The sequence below is a fragment of the Carcharodon carcharias genome, chromosome 13, assembly GCF_017639515.1.
Source record: "Carcharodon carcharias isolate sCarCar2 chromosome 13, sCarCar2.pri, whole genome shotgun sequence".
Classification (NCBI taxonomy): Eukaryota; Metazoa; Chordata; class Chondrichthyes; order Lamniformes; family Lamnidae; genus Carcharodon; species Carcharodon carcharias.
In genome coordinates, this window is record NC_054479.1 from 56,346,680 (window position 1) to 56,366,459 (window position 19,780).

General features: G+C 48.1%; 1 protein-coding gene across 1 annotated transcript; it reads right to left on the reverse strand.

Annotated features, from left to right (window-relative positions):
• Nucleotides 1–14,127: 14,127 nt before the first annotated feature.
• Nucleotides 14,128–19,317, reverse strand: LOC121286051 (immunoglobulin lambda-1 light chain-like). Its single transcript, XM_041203064.1, has 5 exons — nt 19,311–19,317; nt 18,100–18,156; nt 16,763–16,819; nt 16,293–16,649; nt 14,128–14,456 (listed from the first exon to the last, which is right to left on the reverse strand). Exons 1-5 carry the CDS (start codon nt 19,315–19,317, stop codon nt 14,128–14,130), a joined length of 807 nt encoding a protein of 268 aa, XP_041058998.1.
• Between the last annotated feature and the right edge of the window lie 463 nt (nt 19,318–19,780).

Sequence of the window (19,780 nt, forward strand, 5' to 3'; positions counted from 1 at the left end):
ACAACCCCGGCCAAAGCCTTCACGTGTGCCTCTAGAGTTATCTCAGGGTGGATGTAGCTCTTTACACCCATAGCCCTGGTCAGGGGGCGGAACGGTGACGGGGCCACAGGAGCAGCAGAAGCTACGGGAGCAGCCACTCCCGCATGGGTCTTCTTAGCGGTCACCGCCGCCGATGATAGCACCGCATCCACAGTTGCCCCAGGGGGCCCGGTCCCCAGTGACCCTGTGGCAGCCATTGGGGGACGAGCCACCCCCACCCCGAGCTCCGCCGATGTTAACAAGAACGTTTATAATGGGATGAGGGGGTGGAAGAAATAAATTCAGGATGACCCTCTCCCTCCTTATTGTGTAAAAAGGCAGAAGGGGAAGAAAAAGAGAGGGAAACAAATGTCAGGGAGGCACAGAAGGGGTGGCGGTAATGGGTGCAGGGTGGGTGGGTGCCACTGGGTGGAGTGGAGCAGGGTGATGGGGGCCTAACAGTTCTTCTTGTAGGGGGAGGGTGATGTCTTTGCCAGGCAGCCGGTACTGCCCGGTGCACGGAAGTCAGGTCCTGTTCACTAGGAAGCACCCGCTGGACTTGGCCATGGGTGGGGCAAAAAGGGGGGTGGGTAGTGGAAGATATTAAATAGACAGACGCATGCACCCCTTCTTCCTGAGTCCCTTCAGTAGTCTTCTTCCTCCCTCTACAGAGCAATGCGATCTTCAAAGCCCCCACCAAACAACAGCCCAGACACCCACCGTAGATGAGACGAGAAAGTCCTTTCCTCCTGGCCTCTCTGTCTTGCAGCACCTCCTCCCTCTCCCTCTCTGCTCCAATTCTTCAGGCCCCACAGCCGCAGGAATACAGCCTCAGGAACAGCCACAAGGGAATCCCAGATCAGCCTCAGGAGCAGCTACAAGGTAATTGAACAGCAACAAAACAGGAGCAACACACACAGGAGCAGCCAGAGCAGTCTTCAACACCCTATTCTCCACACTCCCAGCAGCAGCAGCAAACAAGCTACAGCTGAGAGCAATTGTGGAGAATTAATTCTGAATCAAACAATTAAACTAAATTTAACAAAATGAGGGATAAAATAAACTCAGCCCCTAAGTTATGTCAGCTGTAAAATCAAGGACAAAGTTTAAAGGAAACTTACAAATATCAAATCAAAATGTGATTAACGTGGTCGATAAAACACCCCGGACCCCCGGTGACCACTGGCCAGCAGACACCGCGTGCTCCCTCTCCAGGGACACCCGGCCGTGAACGTAGCCGCGGAAGAGGGCCAGTCAGGAGGGACGATCGCCTCGATCGCCCGCTGCCTGGATCTGTTAATGGCCAACTTGGACAAGCCCAGGAGCAGGTTCACAAGGAGGTCCTCCTCCTTCCCGGCCCCCCTCCGCACCGGGTATCCGTAGATCATGATCGTGGGACTGAAGTGCAAACAAAACAGTATTAAAAGGTTTTTTAAGGAACTGAAAAAGGATTGCAGCCTACAACACCCTATATAAACATGGGCCACGGACTCCACAAGACCACAAAAAGGGCAGGTATCCTGGGAGTCTGTGAACCTACGTATCCTATGATTATAGGGAACTGCTACATGCAACACCCTCCACCCCAGGTCCCCGATTGAAAGCAGGAGGACACCTCCGTAGAGGGCATCCCAATAGGGCCCTCCGCCACCAGACGGCAACAAGGCATGCCAGGGTGTGTCCGGGTGCGGGCGAGGGCAAGGAAGTGAAGGGTGTGCAGCAGCAGTCTGTATAGAAAGCTCCTCCGCACCGTGCCTGGTGACACAGAGGGCATGATCCCGAGGCGGCTCATATTGCAGGGCACCAACACCCGTGGGAGGATTCAGGGCTTGGGGCCAATGTGGAATTCCGTCCAAACACTGGAACGTTCAGACGGAAGACCACCACGCTCCCGCGCCACCTCGAGACCCAGTAAAACGTCAGAGCGAAGCACGACTGTCCTTAGGTCTTGAATGGCATTGGCCGCGAGCCAGATGCGTGACTCGCCAACTCCTGTGGAAGCATCCAGCCCACTCCTCCGCCACCCAGCATGTCCCCGATCCTGGTCACCCCGGCAGCCACAACCATCCTCTCTACCAGCCACTGAAAAGAATGGAGGGGCGGATTCCTGAGCAGCGGCTTTCTGATGACAGCCGCTATTCCTGACGGGGGAGAGCTGTGTCGTGAGGCGACCATGTTCCAGACTTTGATCAGGTCCTGCTAAAAGACGGGCAACGCCTGCAAAGAGCCACTAAGGCCCCTCTGCTCTATAGATAGGAGCTGCACAACATAATTCAGGCCGTGCACTTGGCAGAAGAAATACGTCACCAGGGCACACCATCTCGGAGGGGGGTCAAGGTATCACTGCAGGGCCTGAAGGCTCACCGTTGCCACATGGGTGCGAAGGCACATTAGCGCCTGACCACCCTCCCTAAACGGGAGACTCAGAACCTCAGCAGCGACCCAGTGCAATCTTTTGCCCCAGAAGAAATGGACAAGCATTCTCCAGATTTTTGTGACCAAGTCCGGGAGAGGGGTCAAAGTGACCAGCCGATACCACAGCATGGTGGCAATCAGCTGGCTTATGACCAGAACTCGACCCTGGTAAGACAGCACTCGGAGCAGTCCTGTCCAGCGCCGCAGGCGAGCGGTGACTTTCGTCTCCAGTTCCTGCCAGTTCGCCGGCCAGGATTCCTCAGCAGGGCAGAGATGATCCCCCAGGTAGAGGAGGCTGTTCTTGCTCCAGGTGAAAGGCCTGAGCTCCTCGGGTAAGGGATCCATCTGCTACAGGCTGACCGGGAGTCCAGAACATTTACCCCAGTTGATCCTGGCAGAAGACGCGGCAGAATAGACCTCCTGGCACTTGCGCATCCTCCGCAGGTCAGCCGGGTCACTAAACATAAGGAGCACATCATCGGCGTAAGCCGAAAGGACCACCCCGATGCCCGGCCCATGCAGAACCAAACCCGACAACCTCCTCCGCAAGAGATGCAGGAAAGGCTCCACACAAATAGAATACAACTGGCCAGACAGGGGGCAGCCCTGATTTACCCCTCTCCCAAAGCGAAGCGGTGCCGTCAGGGACTGGTTAACCTTAACTAGACACTCTGCAGCAGTGTACAGAAGTTGGATCAGGGCGACAAAATGCATCCCAAACCCGAAGGCTCGCAGAGTTCCGAATAAATATTTGTGATACACCCTGTTGAATGCCTTCTCCTGATCAAGGGACAGGAAGGTGCCCGACAGACCAGCCCTCTGGGAATAATGGATAATGTCCCAGACCAGATGGATGTTATCAAAAATTGTGCGGCCTGGGAGAGTATAGGACTGGTCAGAGTGGATCATGTGGTCCAGCACGGTGCCGAGCCAAGAAGACATGGCTCTGGCAAAAATGTTATAATCCGTGCTGAGGAGGGAGACCAGGTGCCAGTTTTTAAGAAGGTGGAGATCCCCCCACTTAGGCAGTAGGGCTATCAAGGCCCTGCTCCACGAAAGGGGCATCTCCCCGATTGCGATACTCTCCCCCAGGACCCCCGCGAAGTCACTCCCCAGGACATCCCAGAACACCCTGAAAAACTCCAAGGTCAGCCCGTCCAGCCCCGGGGATTTGCCCCCTGGAGAGGCTGTCGAGGGGGCTGGTCAGCTCCCCCAGGCTTAGAGGGGAGTCAAGCTTTCCGGTGCCCTCTGGGCCGACTTGCAGCAGGTCCTCCCTCAAAACTCTGCGAGCTTCCTCGTTGGACGGATCTGGAGAGAACAGGGCAGTGTAATAGTCTCGGGTAATGGCCCTGATGCCCTCCGGATCTGAGACAAGGGATCCGTCGTCGGCCAGCAGCGTATGGAGCTGCTGACGGACCCCGTGCCTTTTTTCCAGTGAGTAGAAGAAGGGGGAGCCGTGGTCCAGGTCCTGCAGGAACCAGATCAGCGACCTCACAAACGCGCCCTGGGAGCCGACGAGTTGCAGGTCCCGCAGCATGGTCTTCTCATCGTACACCGACCGCAGGGCTGGGTCCACGTCGGTCTGACAGACGCGTGCCTCCAGGTCAAGCACCTCCTTCTCCAACTCCTTGACCCTGGATTTCCGCCTCTTTGTCGACCCCCTCAGGTATTCCTGACAGAAAATGCGGACGTGAGTCTTGCCCACGTCCCACCATAGCCTCAAGGAGTGGAAGACCCCCCCCTTCCTTCTCCAGCCGGCCCAGAAACGACGGAACGAATCCGGGAACTGCTCGTCCTCCAGCAGCAGGTTGTTAAAGTGCCAGTACGCAGACCCCGTCCGAGCGCAGAACGGAGCAAGCTCCGCCCACATCAGATGGTGGTCTGTGCACACCTGCTGCACAGAAGCCGACGGAACGCAGGACACATACATCTTCGAAATGTAAAGACGGTTGAGTCTGGACACTCCGACTCCAGGTGAGACATAAGTGAAAACGCTGGAATCAGGATGGAGATGTCGCCAGACGTCCACCAAGTCGAAGGACCCAACAAGGTCCCGCAACTTACTCACATCTAGCATGTATTGCTGGGCACTGTGATGGTCCCGGGCCTTGAGGGTGCAATTGAAATCCCCTCCGAGGACAATGTACTTGTCCGCGTCGATGGAGCCGAGATGAGTGGACACTTCTTCAAAGAAGCTCGCTTGCTGCTGTGCACCTGGGGGGGCGTACACATTCACAAAGTGAAGCGCCGCGCCCCCCAGGTGCACAGTAAGGTGCAGCAACCAGCTCCTTGACCCCCAAGATCTCAGTCTGAAAATGCGGGGCCAAGAAGATAGCCACCCCGCCAGAACTGGAGGCTAGCTGACTAATGGCGACTCCTCCTCGCCACTCCAGGAGCCACGTAGCTTTGTCTCCTGGAATGGTATGGGTTTCCTGCAGGAAGCACAGCGCATACTTCCCATCCCGGAGGACCAAGAAGTTCTGGAACCTGCACTGCACATCCTTGCTGCCGTGGATGTTGAGGCTGGCTATGGTAGTCATCATTGTCAGAGGTATGTGCAACCTTCACCTGAGTAAAAGAAGGAGACAACCTTTAAGCCTTCCTCTCCTTCTGGAGCCCAGTGAGAAACATATGGAACCTCCGCCGGGCATTCCTGTCCAGCTCGGGGGCCTTGAGGGCCTCAGGAGTGGACCAGAACACCAGCGGAAATGAATACCATTGGTCCATGGCCAACTGGACCCTGTCTCGGCGACCGCGATTACTCACTAAAAAGTCCAGGAGTTCCCGTTGGGGGATGAGGGGAAAGTCAGTGGAGGGCACTAGGGGATCCACCACTTCACCTGACAACAACTCTATGTTGTCCCCGGTTCTCATCACCGAAACTCTGTCCTCCTCCAGGCCGTTGCCTCCAGCTTCCAACCGCTCCCCTGTATTGAGTAGGGGGACTGGTCCGGAGCTGCCAGTCGGCTTCACATCCACCTCGATCCCACCCCCAGGATCAAGGCCAGATGGATCCTCTCTGGTCTCTGCTAATGGTATCAGGTTAGAGGGCAGCGCCGTTTCGGACACCCGCTCTCCTCCCGGCACTGGGTCATTTGGTGAGCTCCGCAAAAGCTCCTGCCCTAATACTAGGACGCCCGGTGCTAACAGTTGGGAGGGAGCAGGAAGACCATCTTTGCCACCGCCACCCAATGACCCGGTCAGTATTTTTAAACAGGGGGTGCCGCAGTGCCCCGATGGGCCATATGATACCTTGGGGGTATTTAGTGTGCCAGTGAAGGGCACCCCTTCAAGGGTTGTACCCTCAGCGACCCCCGAGGGGCCCTGCTCAGGGGACTGCAGCAGGTTTATGGGGGGAACACTAGGGGTAGGGGCAGGGGTTTGGGTTTCCCCCAAAGGGCAGAGCGAGGTGTCACAGGGTGGAGACGCCACCACCTCTTCACCCAGGGAGGGGACACCCCCAACCTCTTCAGCCGGGGCATCACCTCCTCCTCTTCCTCCTCCGAGAGGTGACGTCTCTTCGGGGTAGGCTGGGGGCTGGGGAGACCTCCATTTGCGAGGCCTCCTCCACCTCGTCCAGCCCTCCCAGATGTCCCACCCGCTGGGGTTTAGGTCTTTCCACTGGCTCAGGGTCACGAGTCTCACCCCCGCTGGCCCAGGGAACCTGCGCAGGGATAATGCCGGGCCCAGCACACAGCGCTTCAGCGCTCACAGGCCCAGGAGCACGCACGGAGATGACGCCGGGGCCGGATGTTTGTATTTCCCCCGAGGCAGTGTCTGCAGGGGGTTGGTGGTCCTGGGTGTTTTGGGGAGTCTCAGGGGCCGCCCCCGGGTTGCAGGTCTTCCTCCACGCCTTCTTACAGCACGGGGGCTCTCCCCCGCCTCACTGGCAGCCGAGATGGCGGTAGCTGCCAGCGATGCCTCCCCTTGTGGGGAGGGAGATTGAGTAATGGCAGGAGAGGAACGGTGGTGCCAGCCATGGCTGTTTGGGTGGAGTCGGTGGCCTTGGAGGCAGAGCAGGTCTTCCTGACATGCCCCACCTCCTTACAAGCCTGTCACCGCACGCCATCCGCGGTCCAAAATACCCAGTAGGCGGTCCCCTCAAAATTTACAGTAAAGGCCCCCTCCAGGCACTCCTCCCAGCCAAGCGGACGAATACCTGCCGCTGGAAGGAATGCATGTGGTGGAGGGCCGCATCCTTGAGGCCGAGTGGGATGGGCGCAATCCCGGACCTGACCTCCCCGAGTTGATGGAGGTGGGGGAGGAGGAGCTCACCGGAGACAAAGGGCGGGACATTTGAAATAATGATCCTCTGGGCAGTGGCCTCTAGGGGGTCCAACACCAGAAAGGTCCCGCCCACAGTGACCCCTTTTTACAGGGCCAGGTTCACCGCCCGCTTGGACCTCAGGAAAAAGATGGCTTTGCCATACATCTTTGAGGCTGCAACCAAGGCTGAGGGGCCAACAACCCCAGCCATAGCCTTAACGCAGGCCTTGATAGTCACATCGGGGTGAGTGTAGCTCTTCACCCCTAGGGCCCTCTTGAGAAAGCGGAAAGGTGACGGGGCCGCGGGAGCAGCTGCCCCCGCATAATCCTTTTTGGGAGGCCCCGCCACTGGTGCTAATACCGCCTCCACATTTGCCCTCAAAGGCCTGGCCACAGGTGATGGTGAGCTAGCCATTGGGGCTGAGCCACACCCACCCCGAGAAATAATGGTCTTAATATTTTTTTTTCAATAAAGCTGCTCCCTGGCGAGGGGGGAGAGGGGGAGTAAGGAGGAAATAACCTCTCCCTCTGAGATGTTAAATAGAGGAGAGGGGCAGAGGACAGGGAGGCACAGGAGGGAAAGAGGAAAGTCTAGGTGGGTGTCTTTGATGAAAAAATGGTTGGTGGGTGGGGGCCTCCTTGATCTTCCGGTAGGGGGAGGGCGATGTCTTCACCAGACAACCAGTACTGCCTGGCACACAGATGTTATGCCTGTTCCTCTTCACCAGGCAGCACTAGCTGCCTGGGCTTAGGCCTACTGAAAAATTAGGTGAAAGATTCAGGCTTGGGGGCAGGGGCGGGGGGGAGGCGTGGTGGCAAGATTTTTTGGAACAGAACACACACACACCCCTTTTTCTCCCCCAAGTTCTTAGGGCAGTCTTCTGCCCTCCCCCTACAAAACACAGTCCTTAGCAGCCCCCACCTGAACAAATAGAAAGTCCAGACACCCACCTAGGATGCTATAATTTTCAGTCCTGGCCTCCTGGCCTTCCTGTCCTGTAGCAGCAGCAGCAGTTCTTCCTCTCCATCTCTCTCCTTCCCTCCTTTGGCCCTACAAACAAGGCCCTCCAAACTCCAACTCCCCCAGGCAATGGAGGAGGATGATGAATCCTGAAGGCTTCCTGGAGGAATCCAAAGAAGGACACAGGACACAGGAGCAGCAGCCAATTCTCCTCTCTATAGGAGGAATTCAGCAGCAGTAGTAGTCAGCAGAGCAGAAAGCAGGAGAACACAGCAGCAGCATCCAACTCTCCTCTCTATAGGAGGAATTCAGCAGCAGTAGTAGTCAGCAGAGCGGAAAGCAGAACACAACAGCAGCATCCACCTATTCTCTCTCCCTGGCTACAACTGAAGCAACAATGAGTTGCAGCTGAGAGCAATTGGGGAGAATTAATAGCACAGCCTGTGCGTGGGTGTTTATCACTTGTACATACTGTTCATTATTGTCAAGGAGCCTCCCTGCCTATGGCTACTTGTTCTAATGAGCAGTGTTTTTGTCACTCAGATGTGAAATCTTTCTACACAAGATAAAGGCAGGTGTTTCAGTCCAGGGCCTCTTCCCTGTGCTCTGTGCAGCCTTCAGACCACAGCGATGGTCTGGCCTGTCACTCCCTGGAAACATTACTGATACTTTCACATTGGCAGTGCTGGTCATTGTTGCCAGAATGTAGTGGGCAGGTGACACAGAGTTCTCTCATTCTTTTGTCATGCTCTCAGCACATTTAAGGAGGAGCTGGCCCCCATCACACCAGTATCTGTGACCACTGGTGCTGTGCTCCAGCTCCTGAAGGGCTCAGGTGCTGAAGATGGACAAAGATGCTACTCAAGTTTCTTGGCTGTGCCTCTATGATGTGGCCAACTGAGCTGCCCTCAGCCGGGCAGGAGTCAGACATTCTCAGAGGCTATGTGAAGGTTTATGGAGTGTCCTCACTGTATATCATAGGGCCTCCACTGTGTCTCCATGACAGGAGCATTCTCACAGAGAGTATTCACACTGCTATAAACCAGACTGGAGCCAAACATTCACAAATATGCTGAGTATTTATGGGGTCTTCTCACTGCTTGTCATCATCATCCTTTACAAATCTAGCAGCTATGAGGGTCTCCAGAGCATGCCAAGTCCATGACCTCAAACATTCACTCCCTCTAGCACTGATGCAATCAACAAGATGCATTGCAGCAACTGCCCAAGGCTTCTTTGATAGCACCTGTGAAATACATGACCCCTACCACCTAGACGAGCAAAAATATAAGAAACAGAAGTGGGAGAAGACTGTAAGGCCTGTCAAACCTGCTCTGCCATTCAATATGATCCTGGTTAACCTTGGCTTCAGCTCCACTTGATTCCCTAAGCCTTTGCCATGGTTGACCACATTCTCCTCTTCCAGTGCCTTGCCACCATTATCCAGCTGGCTGCCCTTCACCTGGTTCCATTTCTCTCTGTCCAGCCATTGCAGCAGAATCACCTGCACGGCTTCTCTTGCTGCCCTGTACAGTTACTCCTGGCATTCTCTCTAAATCCATCTCTGTCTCCCTTCTTATTTGCATGCTTCCCCTTGATGGCGTCAGCAGAAAATATCACTTCAGATTCCACCTTGACATTGAGGACACCCAGCACTACCTATTTTGACCCACCCACTGCCGTTGATTCTTCATAATGTTTATCATCAGACATCCTGTACTGTATGAGCAGAAATTTCCTCTAAATATTGGGAAGATCATACTATTAACTTTGGCCTCTACCACAAACTCTATTCCCTAGCTACTGACTCTATCCCTCTCCCTGGCAACTTTCTGAGGCTGATACAGACCAGTCACAAGCTTGGCATTCTATTTGACCCTGAGATGAGCTTCATGCCTCATATCCATGCCATCAACGAGACCACCTACTTGGATCTTCATGGCATCACCCATTTCTCTCCCTGTCTCAGCTCATCTGATGTGAAAGCCTTCATCCATCCTTCTGTTACCTCTAGACTTGAAGATTCCAATGCTCTCCTGATCAGCCACCCATCTTGCATTCTAAAGTTGTCTTTTCAGTATAAAATAGTTATAACTTACTTTTCCCTCTGAATGACATTCTTCTTCTTCCATTCCTTTCTATGGGGAAAAAGATCATCCACTGGCAGATAAATAAGCACACTCCTCCTTTACATGATGTTCATGTGCACAACAGCGCAAGGGACAATGGAAAGAAAGGTATTCAGCTTATATTTTTCTTCACTCTTTCAGTGGGTGTCACTGGAAAGGCCAGTATTCGTTGCCCTTTCTAATTGGTTTGTGTGACCATTTTAGATGGCAAAGAGTCAACCACATTGCTTTGTCTAAAGAATCACATGTAGGCCAGACCAGGTGAGGCCTGTCAATTTCCTTGGCATGGGTAGATTTCCTTCTCTGAAAGATGTTAGTGAACCAGATAGGCTCTTACAAACAATCCTTGATGGTTTTGTATTTACCGTTAGTGAGACTTAGCCTATTGAATTTCAATTCCACCAGCTGCTGTAGTGGGATTTGAATACGTGTCCCCATGGCATTAGTCAGGGTCTCTGGATTCAGTGACCTCACCTGTAGGCTACCATTTCCCCATTTCAGCCTAGCTTTTCTACAGGCCCTGCAGACTATGTACAATCTGCCACAGTGTGCTGGCACTCAACCCACTTAATCTCCTGAATAAATGTTCTTAGAAATTTCTTCCTAACCCATAGCATGAAATCAGGTAAACCTACAAAATAACAGCCTCCTTTCACTGCATTATTATTGGGTACTTTCTTTGGCATAAAAATTACTTAATTGGTTGTAAAGTGCACCAATGCATCTTGAGGTTATGAAAGTTGCCACATAATTGAAAGTTTTATTTCTTTCTTTGTTCAATATCTGTGGCCTCTGCAACTCAGGAACCACAATCTTCCATTCACCATTTCATCACTTCAGGAAATTTACTAAGACTTTACCTTGTCATGGTCACATTGATGTTTTTTGGCATCTTACTGTGTTTCTCCCATTTACATTTGCAACATTGTTGCTGGGTCAAAATCCTGGAAACTTGGTGTGCCAACAATGGATTGGGGCGGATCAAGGTGGCGGCTCACCACCACCTTCTCAAGGGCAATTACAGGCGGCCTTGCCAGCCATGAACGAATATTTAAAAAAATACACTGGGAAGGACACCAAGAGAATGCCCCTGATCTTTGAATAGCGTCACTGGATCCATTCCATCCACCTGAAAAGGCAGAATTGTCATCTGAAAGTCAACATCCCCGACAGTGCAGCTCTCTCTCAGTACTGTACTAGTGTATCAGCCTGGCTTGTGCGCTCAAACCTCTGGAGCGGGTCTTGAACTCATGACGCTTTTACTCAAAGGCATATCTCCGCTTGCTTCATGCAAACATCTCTTATGCGTTTTTTAAAACTTCTCCTACCTTCCACTCCGCACGTTGTACTACTGCTTTCCCTTCGTGAGTGCCCATGTTGCTCCCATTTCCCCTTTCTTCTGTTGATTTTAAAATGTCGCTCATCTGTGATATCTTTCTGTGCTAAGGAAAGATTAATAACCCAGGTGGGAACTTGTGTTCCCTGCAGAGATGCGGATAAGTGTTTCCAGCCTTTTCTTTTACAATCCCTGACTACTCCTAGTGTAACTTCGACCCTGACCGCCTGTGTGCCAGAAGACCAGCTCGCCCTCTGAGCGGTTAAAATAGATTGGATGACTTAGTTAATTCCATGTTTACTTTTAGCCTCTTCCCCTTCTCTTGCTAAGATTCTTTTCTGATATTTGATCCCATCGATTAGCTTTTCTTTCTCTTTCGGCTCCATTTCCTCGAGGTATATTTTTCACATGTCACACCAGCGTTATTAAGGGGGAAGAATGACCTCAAACGAACACCGTCCAAGGCTTTTCTACGGAGCCTCTGCCCATGATTAACAAATCAATCTAAGCACGAGTCTAACAGATTTCTTCTGGCCAGATACCAGACTTGGTGAGGTTACATTTTTGCGATCGGGCGCTGGTAGAACGACGGCGGTGAAACGTCGGAAACACCGCCTCCGCCCTTTCATTGTGGCGTTGAGCCGGGAGGTAGACTGAATCGCGCAGGATTTCTATCTTAACCTCTGTGAAGGTGCCTGTTATATATCACCTATATGTTTCCGATAAATTAATTAATTTGAAACATATACCTAGAAAATGATACTGCGACGAACTAACTGCGAACTTTGGAGTTGCAATTAATAGTAGCTATTAAGAAAATGGCGGTTGCAATGAACAAACATTTTGCTCTGTCTTCACTCTAGAGGATAAAAAAAACATTCCAGTAACAGCTGTAAATCAGGAGATGGAGGGGGAGAACTTAGTTAAATTACAATCACTAGGGAAGGAATACTGAGCTAACAATGGAGCTGCGGGCTGCCGAGTCTCCCTCCAGGTCCAGATGGTCTTCATCCTAGGATCTTAAAAGAGGTTGCTAATGAGGTAGTAGATGAGTTGGTGTTAATTTTCCAAAATTCCCTAGATTCTGGAAAGGTTCCATCAGACTGAAAATTGGCAAGCATAACCCCTCTATTCAAGAAGGGAGGGGGACAGAAAACAGGAAACTATAGACAATTTAGCTTGATGCCTGTCATGGGGAAGTTGTTAGAGTCAATCATTAAAGAGGTCATAGCTGGGTACTTAGAAAAACTCAAGGTAATCAGGAAGAGTCCGCATGATTTTGTGAAAGGGAAATCATGTTTAACCAATTTATTAGAGTTCTTTGAAGGGGTAACATATGTGGTGGATAAAGGGGAGCCTGTAGATGTACTGTACTTAGATTTCCAGAAAGCATTTGATAAGGTGCCACATTATAGGCTATTGCAGAAAATAAAAGCTCATAGTGTAGGGAGTAACATATTAGCATGGGTAGAAGATTGGCTAACTTGCAGACAATAGACAGTATGCAAAAATGGGTCTTTGTTTGGTGGGATGTGATGTGTGGAGTCCCACAGGGGTCTGTGCTGGGGTCTCAACTTTCTACAACTTTTTATAATTTATATCAATTACATAGATGAGTGGAGTGAAGGCATGGTAGCTAAATTTCCAGGTGACACAAACATAGGTAGGAGAGTATGTTGTGAAGATGGAGTTTGTGGATGGATATTGATAAATTGAGTGATTGGGCAAAAATCTGGCAGATGGAGTATAATGTGGGAAAATGTGGAGTTGTTCACTTTGGCAGGAAGAATAAAAAAGCAAAGTATTACTTAAATGGAGAACGGCTACAGAATTCTGAGCTGCAGAGGGATCTAGGTGTTCTAGTACATGTGTCACAGAAAGTTAGTTTGCAGGTACAGCATGTAATCAGGAAGACTAATGGAATGCTATCCTTTATTACAAGAGGAATTGAACATAAAATTAAGGATCTGTATGACTCTTCATCAGAACGATCTTCTACCCATGCTAATATGTTTTGATGAAGAGTCATGCAGATTCGGAATGTTAACTGTATTCCTCTCCGCAGATGCTGTCAGACCTGCTGAGTTTTTCCAGCTATTTTTGTTTTTGTTTCAGATTTCCAGCATCTGCAGCATTTTGCTTTTATAAAATTTAGGATGTTATGCTTCAGTTATACAGGGCATCTGTGAGACTGCATCTCGAATGCTGCGTGCAGTTTTGTTCTCCTTATTTAAGGAAGGATGTAAATACATTGGAGGCAGTTCAATGGAGGTTTACTAGATTGATACCTGGAATGAGTGGGTTGTCTTCTGAGGATAGGTTGGACAGACTGGGCTTGTTTCCACTGAAGTTTAGAAGAGCGAAGGGTGAACTGATTGAAATATATAAAATCCTGAATGGTCTTGGCAAGGTGGATGTAGAAAGGATGTTTCCTCTTGTGGGTCAGTCCAGAACTAGGGGGCACGGTTTTAAAATTAGGGGTCACCCTTATAGGACAGAGATGAGGAGAAATTTTTTCTCACTGAAGATTATGCGACTTTGGAACTCCGCCTCAGAAGATGGTGGAGGAGCGGGGTACTGAATATTTTTAAGGTAGAGGTAAATTGATTCTTGTTAGGCAAGGAAATCAAAGGTTATTAGGGGCAGATCATCCATGCTCTTATTGAATAACAGAGCAGGCTCGAGGGGCCGAATGGCCTACTTCTGCTCCTATTTTGTATGTTTGACTCATCTTCTGCAAATGACGTCAAATAGCTTAGTACTAAGATATTCATGATGGTGGCTTCAGAAAGATTACTGTCCTCTTTTTGGTTAAGAAAAAAGACTGACGCATGCCCTACAGCTGCTAATGAAATGTGACTGTATTCAACAACATTTTAAATCAATTATACAGAATCAATTTAGGAAATCAGTTGTAAGATTACAAAGAAAAGAATATAGAATTCGTATTCATTGCCAGTTCTATACTCAAACTTTGCACCGAATAAGGCTGTTTTTCCCTTTCACTCGCAGCCTGATCTCTTGATACTTTGCTGAAGTTGAGACCCGAGAGACTTATGTGTAACCCCGCAGGTGTACACTTCGTGTGAGTTCCACTCGGCGGCGGTCAGGGTCAGATAGCTGCTCATCCTATATGTCTGCTCGGTGTCCCGCACGGCCTGAGTCGTCTGGACACCTTTGTCCCTGATCTTGCCGTCAACGCTCCACGAAACTTCCACCGAACCAGGAAAGAAATTATTCACCAAACATACCAGAGTCGCCGTCTTTGCTGCGGAGATCTGATCGGGAGACGGCGGGAGAAGGGATACCGAAGGGCGGGACGACTCTCTGGCTGTAAAGGGAAATAGTTTAAAAGCAGGAAAGTAAATAAATCAGATGTGGCTGCAACTCTGGGCGAAAGCAGTTGGTGATTTTCGCTGGGTTTCTCACTTTTGTCCGTCGTAATCACGGAATGCAAGCTGTCTTAATAATACTGCATTACCTTACCTTACCTCCCTTTCTGATTTTGCCCCCACACATTCCTCTGTCATCTCATTATTTCATGTTTTAGGGACTAAATGCATCTGGCAATTCCAATAACCCAGAGGTAAATGTTGATTTTGATTGAGTTATACATCTGTGCAATTGGCTTCAATGAACATAAAATATCAGTGCACTAATGACACTGAGGTGTTGTCTTTTGAATGTGGCCTGTCCGGCGGACACCATGAAGCACGGCACAAACCCGATGCAATTTTTCCTCGTGTTGTGCAGTTGGTAACGTCTATAAATGAAATAATTAATGTCGCTAATTGCTTCGAGTATTATTTCTAATTGGCTGTTGCATGCGCCCTGACAAAATTATATCAAACATCAAGCTGCAGTTTTGCTGCACATTCACATCTCATGATTTAGTCTCAATAAAAGTCATCTTTTGTTCGCCTCATTGCCAGGGATAGTTGTTACGTTTCCGATATTTCGCTTACAATCATAATGGTGCTATAAGGAAATTAAATGTCCCAGGACAAACCCCCGCGCTGTTCACTTCGGATTTGATTTGTTCCTATAATGTGATTCCATAAACTGACAAAATAATCCCAAGGCAAAGCAAGGAAAAGCGAATTGTCGGTGAAGCATTAAATGATTCTGGAACTCCGCTACTCTCTTGACATTTATGCGGATCTTCCCACAATCCCGGCCAAATTTTCATTCCCAATGCCACATTCAACCACGGACGTCCCAAAGCACGGCACTAAATGCAAGCTGTCTTCCCCCCTCTTACTAATAATGCATTACCTTATCTTACCTCCCTTTCTGATTTTGCCCCCACACATTCCTCTGTCATCTCATTATTTCCTGTTTTAGGGATTAAATGCATCTGGCAACTCCAAAGACCCAAGGGTAAATGTTGATTTTGATTGAGTTATACATCTGTGCAATTGGCTTCAATGAACATAAAAGGTCAGTGCATTAACGACACTGAAGTGTTGTCTTTTGAATGTGGTTAAACGTTGGCCCCTCTCATATGCGGGACCAAAAAGAGATGATTTGCTTATTTATCACATTGCAGTATGTTGGTCCTTCTTGTGCTCCAATTGGCTGTCGCATTTCCCTGCATTACAGCAGTGACTACACTTCAAAAGTAATTAACTGTATATGAAGCCCTATTGAAAGCTTTGAGATCGTGAAAGGCTTAAAACAAACGCATGCTGCTTTTTGGTGCATGCTGTAACACAGGCTTCAGCTACCTAGTCCCTCTTTAAAAAGGGCAACTCTGACTTTAGGGATAAAATAGTGAATAACTACGAACAATCCGTCGCTTTAGACCTCAAACAACAATTAAATCATTGCAATACAAAGGAGAAAGCGAAAAGAAGAGAATAAATCATTAATTGGGTTCGGTGAATGAATATCGCATGGACGGTAGAGGGGAACGGTATAAATGTTGACTGTGCGTATTTGGATTAATAAAGGCTTAAGATACTGAGTAAAAGACGTTCAGCCCCTCAATCATTTCAGCAAGTTTTCGCTGCATGTAGTGCCTTCTAAGTCCATGAGCAAGTACAATTGGACATGCGCTACTTCATAAATCTGCCGCCTGCTTTTCAATGTTTTGCACGCCATTGATTTGAAAAGGGAATTATAGATGTGCATCCTTCCTATAACATCACGACGTAAAGTTACTTACCCTGAGCAGTCAGCTTGGTCCCGGTCCCAAATATATACAATTTGGAGGAGGCAACCCAAACCCCGCAGTAGTAGTTTGCCTCATCCTCCGATTGTACCTGGCTGATGGTTAAATATCTAGCGTTGTTTGACGAGTTACTCCTTCCAGAGAAACGATCTGGAGTATCAGAGCCCTTACTCACAGTTTGAGTATTATGATGCAGAATATATCGAGGAGCATTCTGAGATTTTTGCTGGTACCAGTCTATATCTGCGTTTCCCAAGTTGGCCCCGAACAGTGTGCAGCTTATTTCGACATTCCTTCCCAGGACAATGGAAAGCAACGGTGGTTGGTTTAATGTAAATTTCGCGTATGAGCCTATAAAAAAACAAAGGCGTGAGCTTCAGACACTTTAGTCACTATCTAAAACTGCGATAAAGCGTTACTCACAGCAAACACATCCTGGGACGAAACGTTGGCAAATGATTTACCTGACAACAGAAATATCAGCACGGTGACAACATTGAACCACACAGACATCGTGTAGACTGAAGTGAGAGCAAAAATACGGATTCAGGTATCCAGATGAAACGAATGAATTATCTGCCTCCAGATGTCTATTTATCAACAGTGTGAACGAGGCGTTACCTGTATGATCTGTATGTATGCAAATCCTTCCTGCAATTGCAAAACTCAGTTGGACCATCTAAACTAAGTAATATGCAGCCTGCTGTGCCAGGAAGGTTACTTGTCTTCCAGAGACAAGAGCACTGAACCATCAACAGCATGGAGCTTTCCGAAATTGATGATACTGATTATTCAACATTATAGCTTCTATTATGACAAATTGGCTTTTATCTACATTTAATAAAATGAATTGTCGCACTACTAATGCATAGATACATTTGTAATCAGAGTCGAATGTATTAATTTCAGCTCATTAAGTACGGCTAATTTTGTTATTTACTAAAAGGTATAAATAAGATCGCCCTATTTTGTTATCTACAGTTTCGATTACTATTAAGAATATAACGGGACAAGGTGAAGGGCGGTGGCCCATAGTGCTGTACTAGTTGAAACTCTTGTGATCCATTCTGCAGAGCCAGGACAATTATAATGAAAGCAAATAAAACGCATTTGATTTTTGTTGCGGGAGAGGATTGAATCCACACTTACAGAGCAGCTGTGGGTTCCATTCTCCAGTTAAAAGTCAAATTACATTCTACGCTGGCGCATGTGCCTAAACAGAACCAATATAAATTAGAAAATTATTTTCGTTTTCACTTGAAATTACATGGTGCCTTAGGTATGTATGATGAATTTACTGTACTTGGCATAACTCCCAGTCGGTTACCATGCCAGTTGTTTTGATGATTTGACGTGGTTGAGGCTGTGAACTGAAAACTCTACAACGCTTCTCTCAAATGACGTGATAAAGTTTACACAGGGAGACTCACCTTCTGATGTGGAATCAGCAGGAGTCAATTAGATTTATAGGGAAGTCTTTGAATGCAGTTTTCGTCATGTGTGGATGCAAGAACTGAATCGCTTCCTACAGCATTTGAGTGCTGTAGAGAGCGAAACAGGCAGTGGGTGAAGTCGATGGAAATAAAATCAGGTGAAATGTAAAATGGATTCTCGATTCCCTACAACTCTTGTTACATTATCGCAGAGACAAAATTGCCTCCAATGAGTTCACACATCTATTGATTACCACATTCTATTATCTTGCAAATGCTGCATAGTTCGATAGAATAGTTCAAAGATCCACTGGTATAGACCTTGCATCGCCACCGTAAGGATAGTTTCTCAGGGTATTTAAAATTACTTCGTGGTTGTGTTACAAGTTTGTTCGATGTCTCAACGATGAGATCTTGAGACTTATCTGTGAATCAATGAATGAACCATTCATTGTTATCTTTTTCATTCATTTGCAGGATGTAAGTGTTGCTGGCTAGGCCAGCATTTATTGCGCATCCCTAATTGCCCTTGAGAAGATGGTGGTGAGCTTCTTGAACCACTGCAGTCCATGTGGTGGACTGCACCCACGGTGCTGTTAGGAAGGGAGTTCCAGGATTTTGACCCAGTGACGGCGAATAAATGGTGATATATTTCCACATCAGGATGGTGAGTCGCTTGGAGGGGAACTTCCAGGTGGTGGAGTTCCCAGTATCTGCTGCCCTTGCCCTTCTAATCTTTAACAATTACAGATGCCAGTTAAGGACATGCATGTTGCTGCTACCAACTGTCATCAGTTGCTTCTGGAATGTTCTCTCGCAGTCTAATACCAAGTGACTCCATACATCATAAGTGGGCGGTGCTATTCTCCAGTCATACGTTAACTCTTGCTCTGCTGGGCACCTTTACATTACAATGGCATGCAGGCACAGTTAAAATCATACAGCTTCCCTCTTTCTTCTCAAAAGAAAACTTTCCTCCTTCCAACAGAATATAACTATTTATGAGACAATCTTTACTTACTATCCCTTCTCCCCTGCTCAGCTTTCTGTCGTTATAAATTTCAGATTGTCTTGAGGCTCAGCAGTTCTTCCACGTCTTGGTCTGTCATGTGTAAGGAAAGGTTGTTGTACTATGTGTTTCTTGGTTATCTCCATTTGATTCAATTTGAAAAAATCTCCTTCGATTTGTATTTCTCTTTTTTAACAACCCATCTGCTTTTTCTGGACACCCTGGGCTTGTTCTGCTCCTTCCTTGGGGAATGTATATTCCATGCATTCCTAGAGTGGATTCGAATTTTCTTTTTCTGTGATGTCTGCCATGTTCTCACTGGGTGTATACATTTCATAAATTTAACATTCATTCCAGCTTGTTTCACAATTTCAGCCAAACATTTTTTGCTGTTTTATTTTCAGGTCGTTTTCAAGCTTATCTATATTTTCATTCAGACCACTGGTTCTTAAAATATCTGAGACATCCAATGTTTTTTCTTCTCCTATTTCCTTGTGTTTCAGTGTTGGGTTTAGATTTTCTGACCTAATTTCTGTCTTTTTTCTGTCTGCAGCAAAGCTTTGTCCTTACCTTTCATTTTGGTTTCAATGTTGGTCAAGTCTGTCCTCAGTGAAGTCAGTGAAGTCTTAACTTGTTTCAGCTATGTAATTTTTCTACTGATGGCTTCATTATCCTAGCTTGGAAAGCTTTATGGCTTTTCCTTTCCATGCTTCCTCTTTTTCATTCAACTGCTTCATCAGATCTTCAGTCTGTTTCTTGTAGCATTTGGCTTCTTCCTGGAACATGAAGCATTGCTGTGCCTTCTCTGCCAAATGGTTCTTCAGTTTGTTTAGAGTGCTCATAAATTCATGTTGCTTCTCTTTGATATTTTACAGTGAATAAACTTTATCCTGAGGGATTCCCGTAGTGAAGGTTTTTTAACAGGTTTTTCTTTACTTTGCAAAGCTTGCTTGCTTCATTTTGAGCTTCCCTGTAATTCAGTATAGAGTTTCCTCGAGTTTCTTCAGTTGTTCTTCCATTCTGCTGTTTAAGACAGTCTT

What these genes read in the sequence shown, in the direction of transcription:
- LOC121286051 (XM_041203064.1), bottom strand. An exon ending in ACTTGTAACACAACCACGAA is followed by an intron (nt 16,820 to 18,099) that starts GTAATTTTAAAT and finishes CTCTCACTTCAG; the next exon opens with TCTACACGATGTCTGTGTGG. An exon ending in GACCAAGCTGACTGCTCAGG is followed by an intron (nt 14,457 to 16,292) that starts GTAAGTAACTTT and finishes TTCCCTTTACAG; the next exon opens with CCAGAGAGTCGTCCCGCCCT.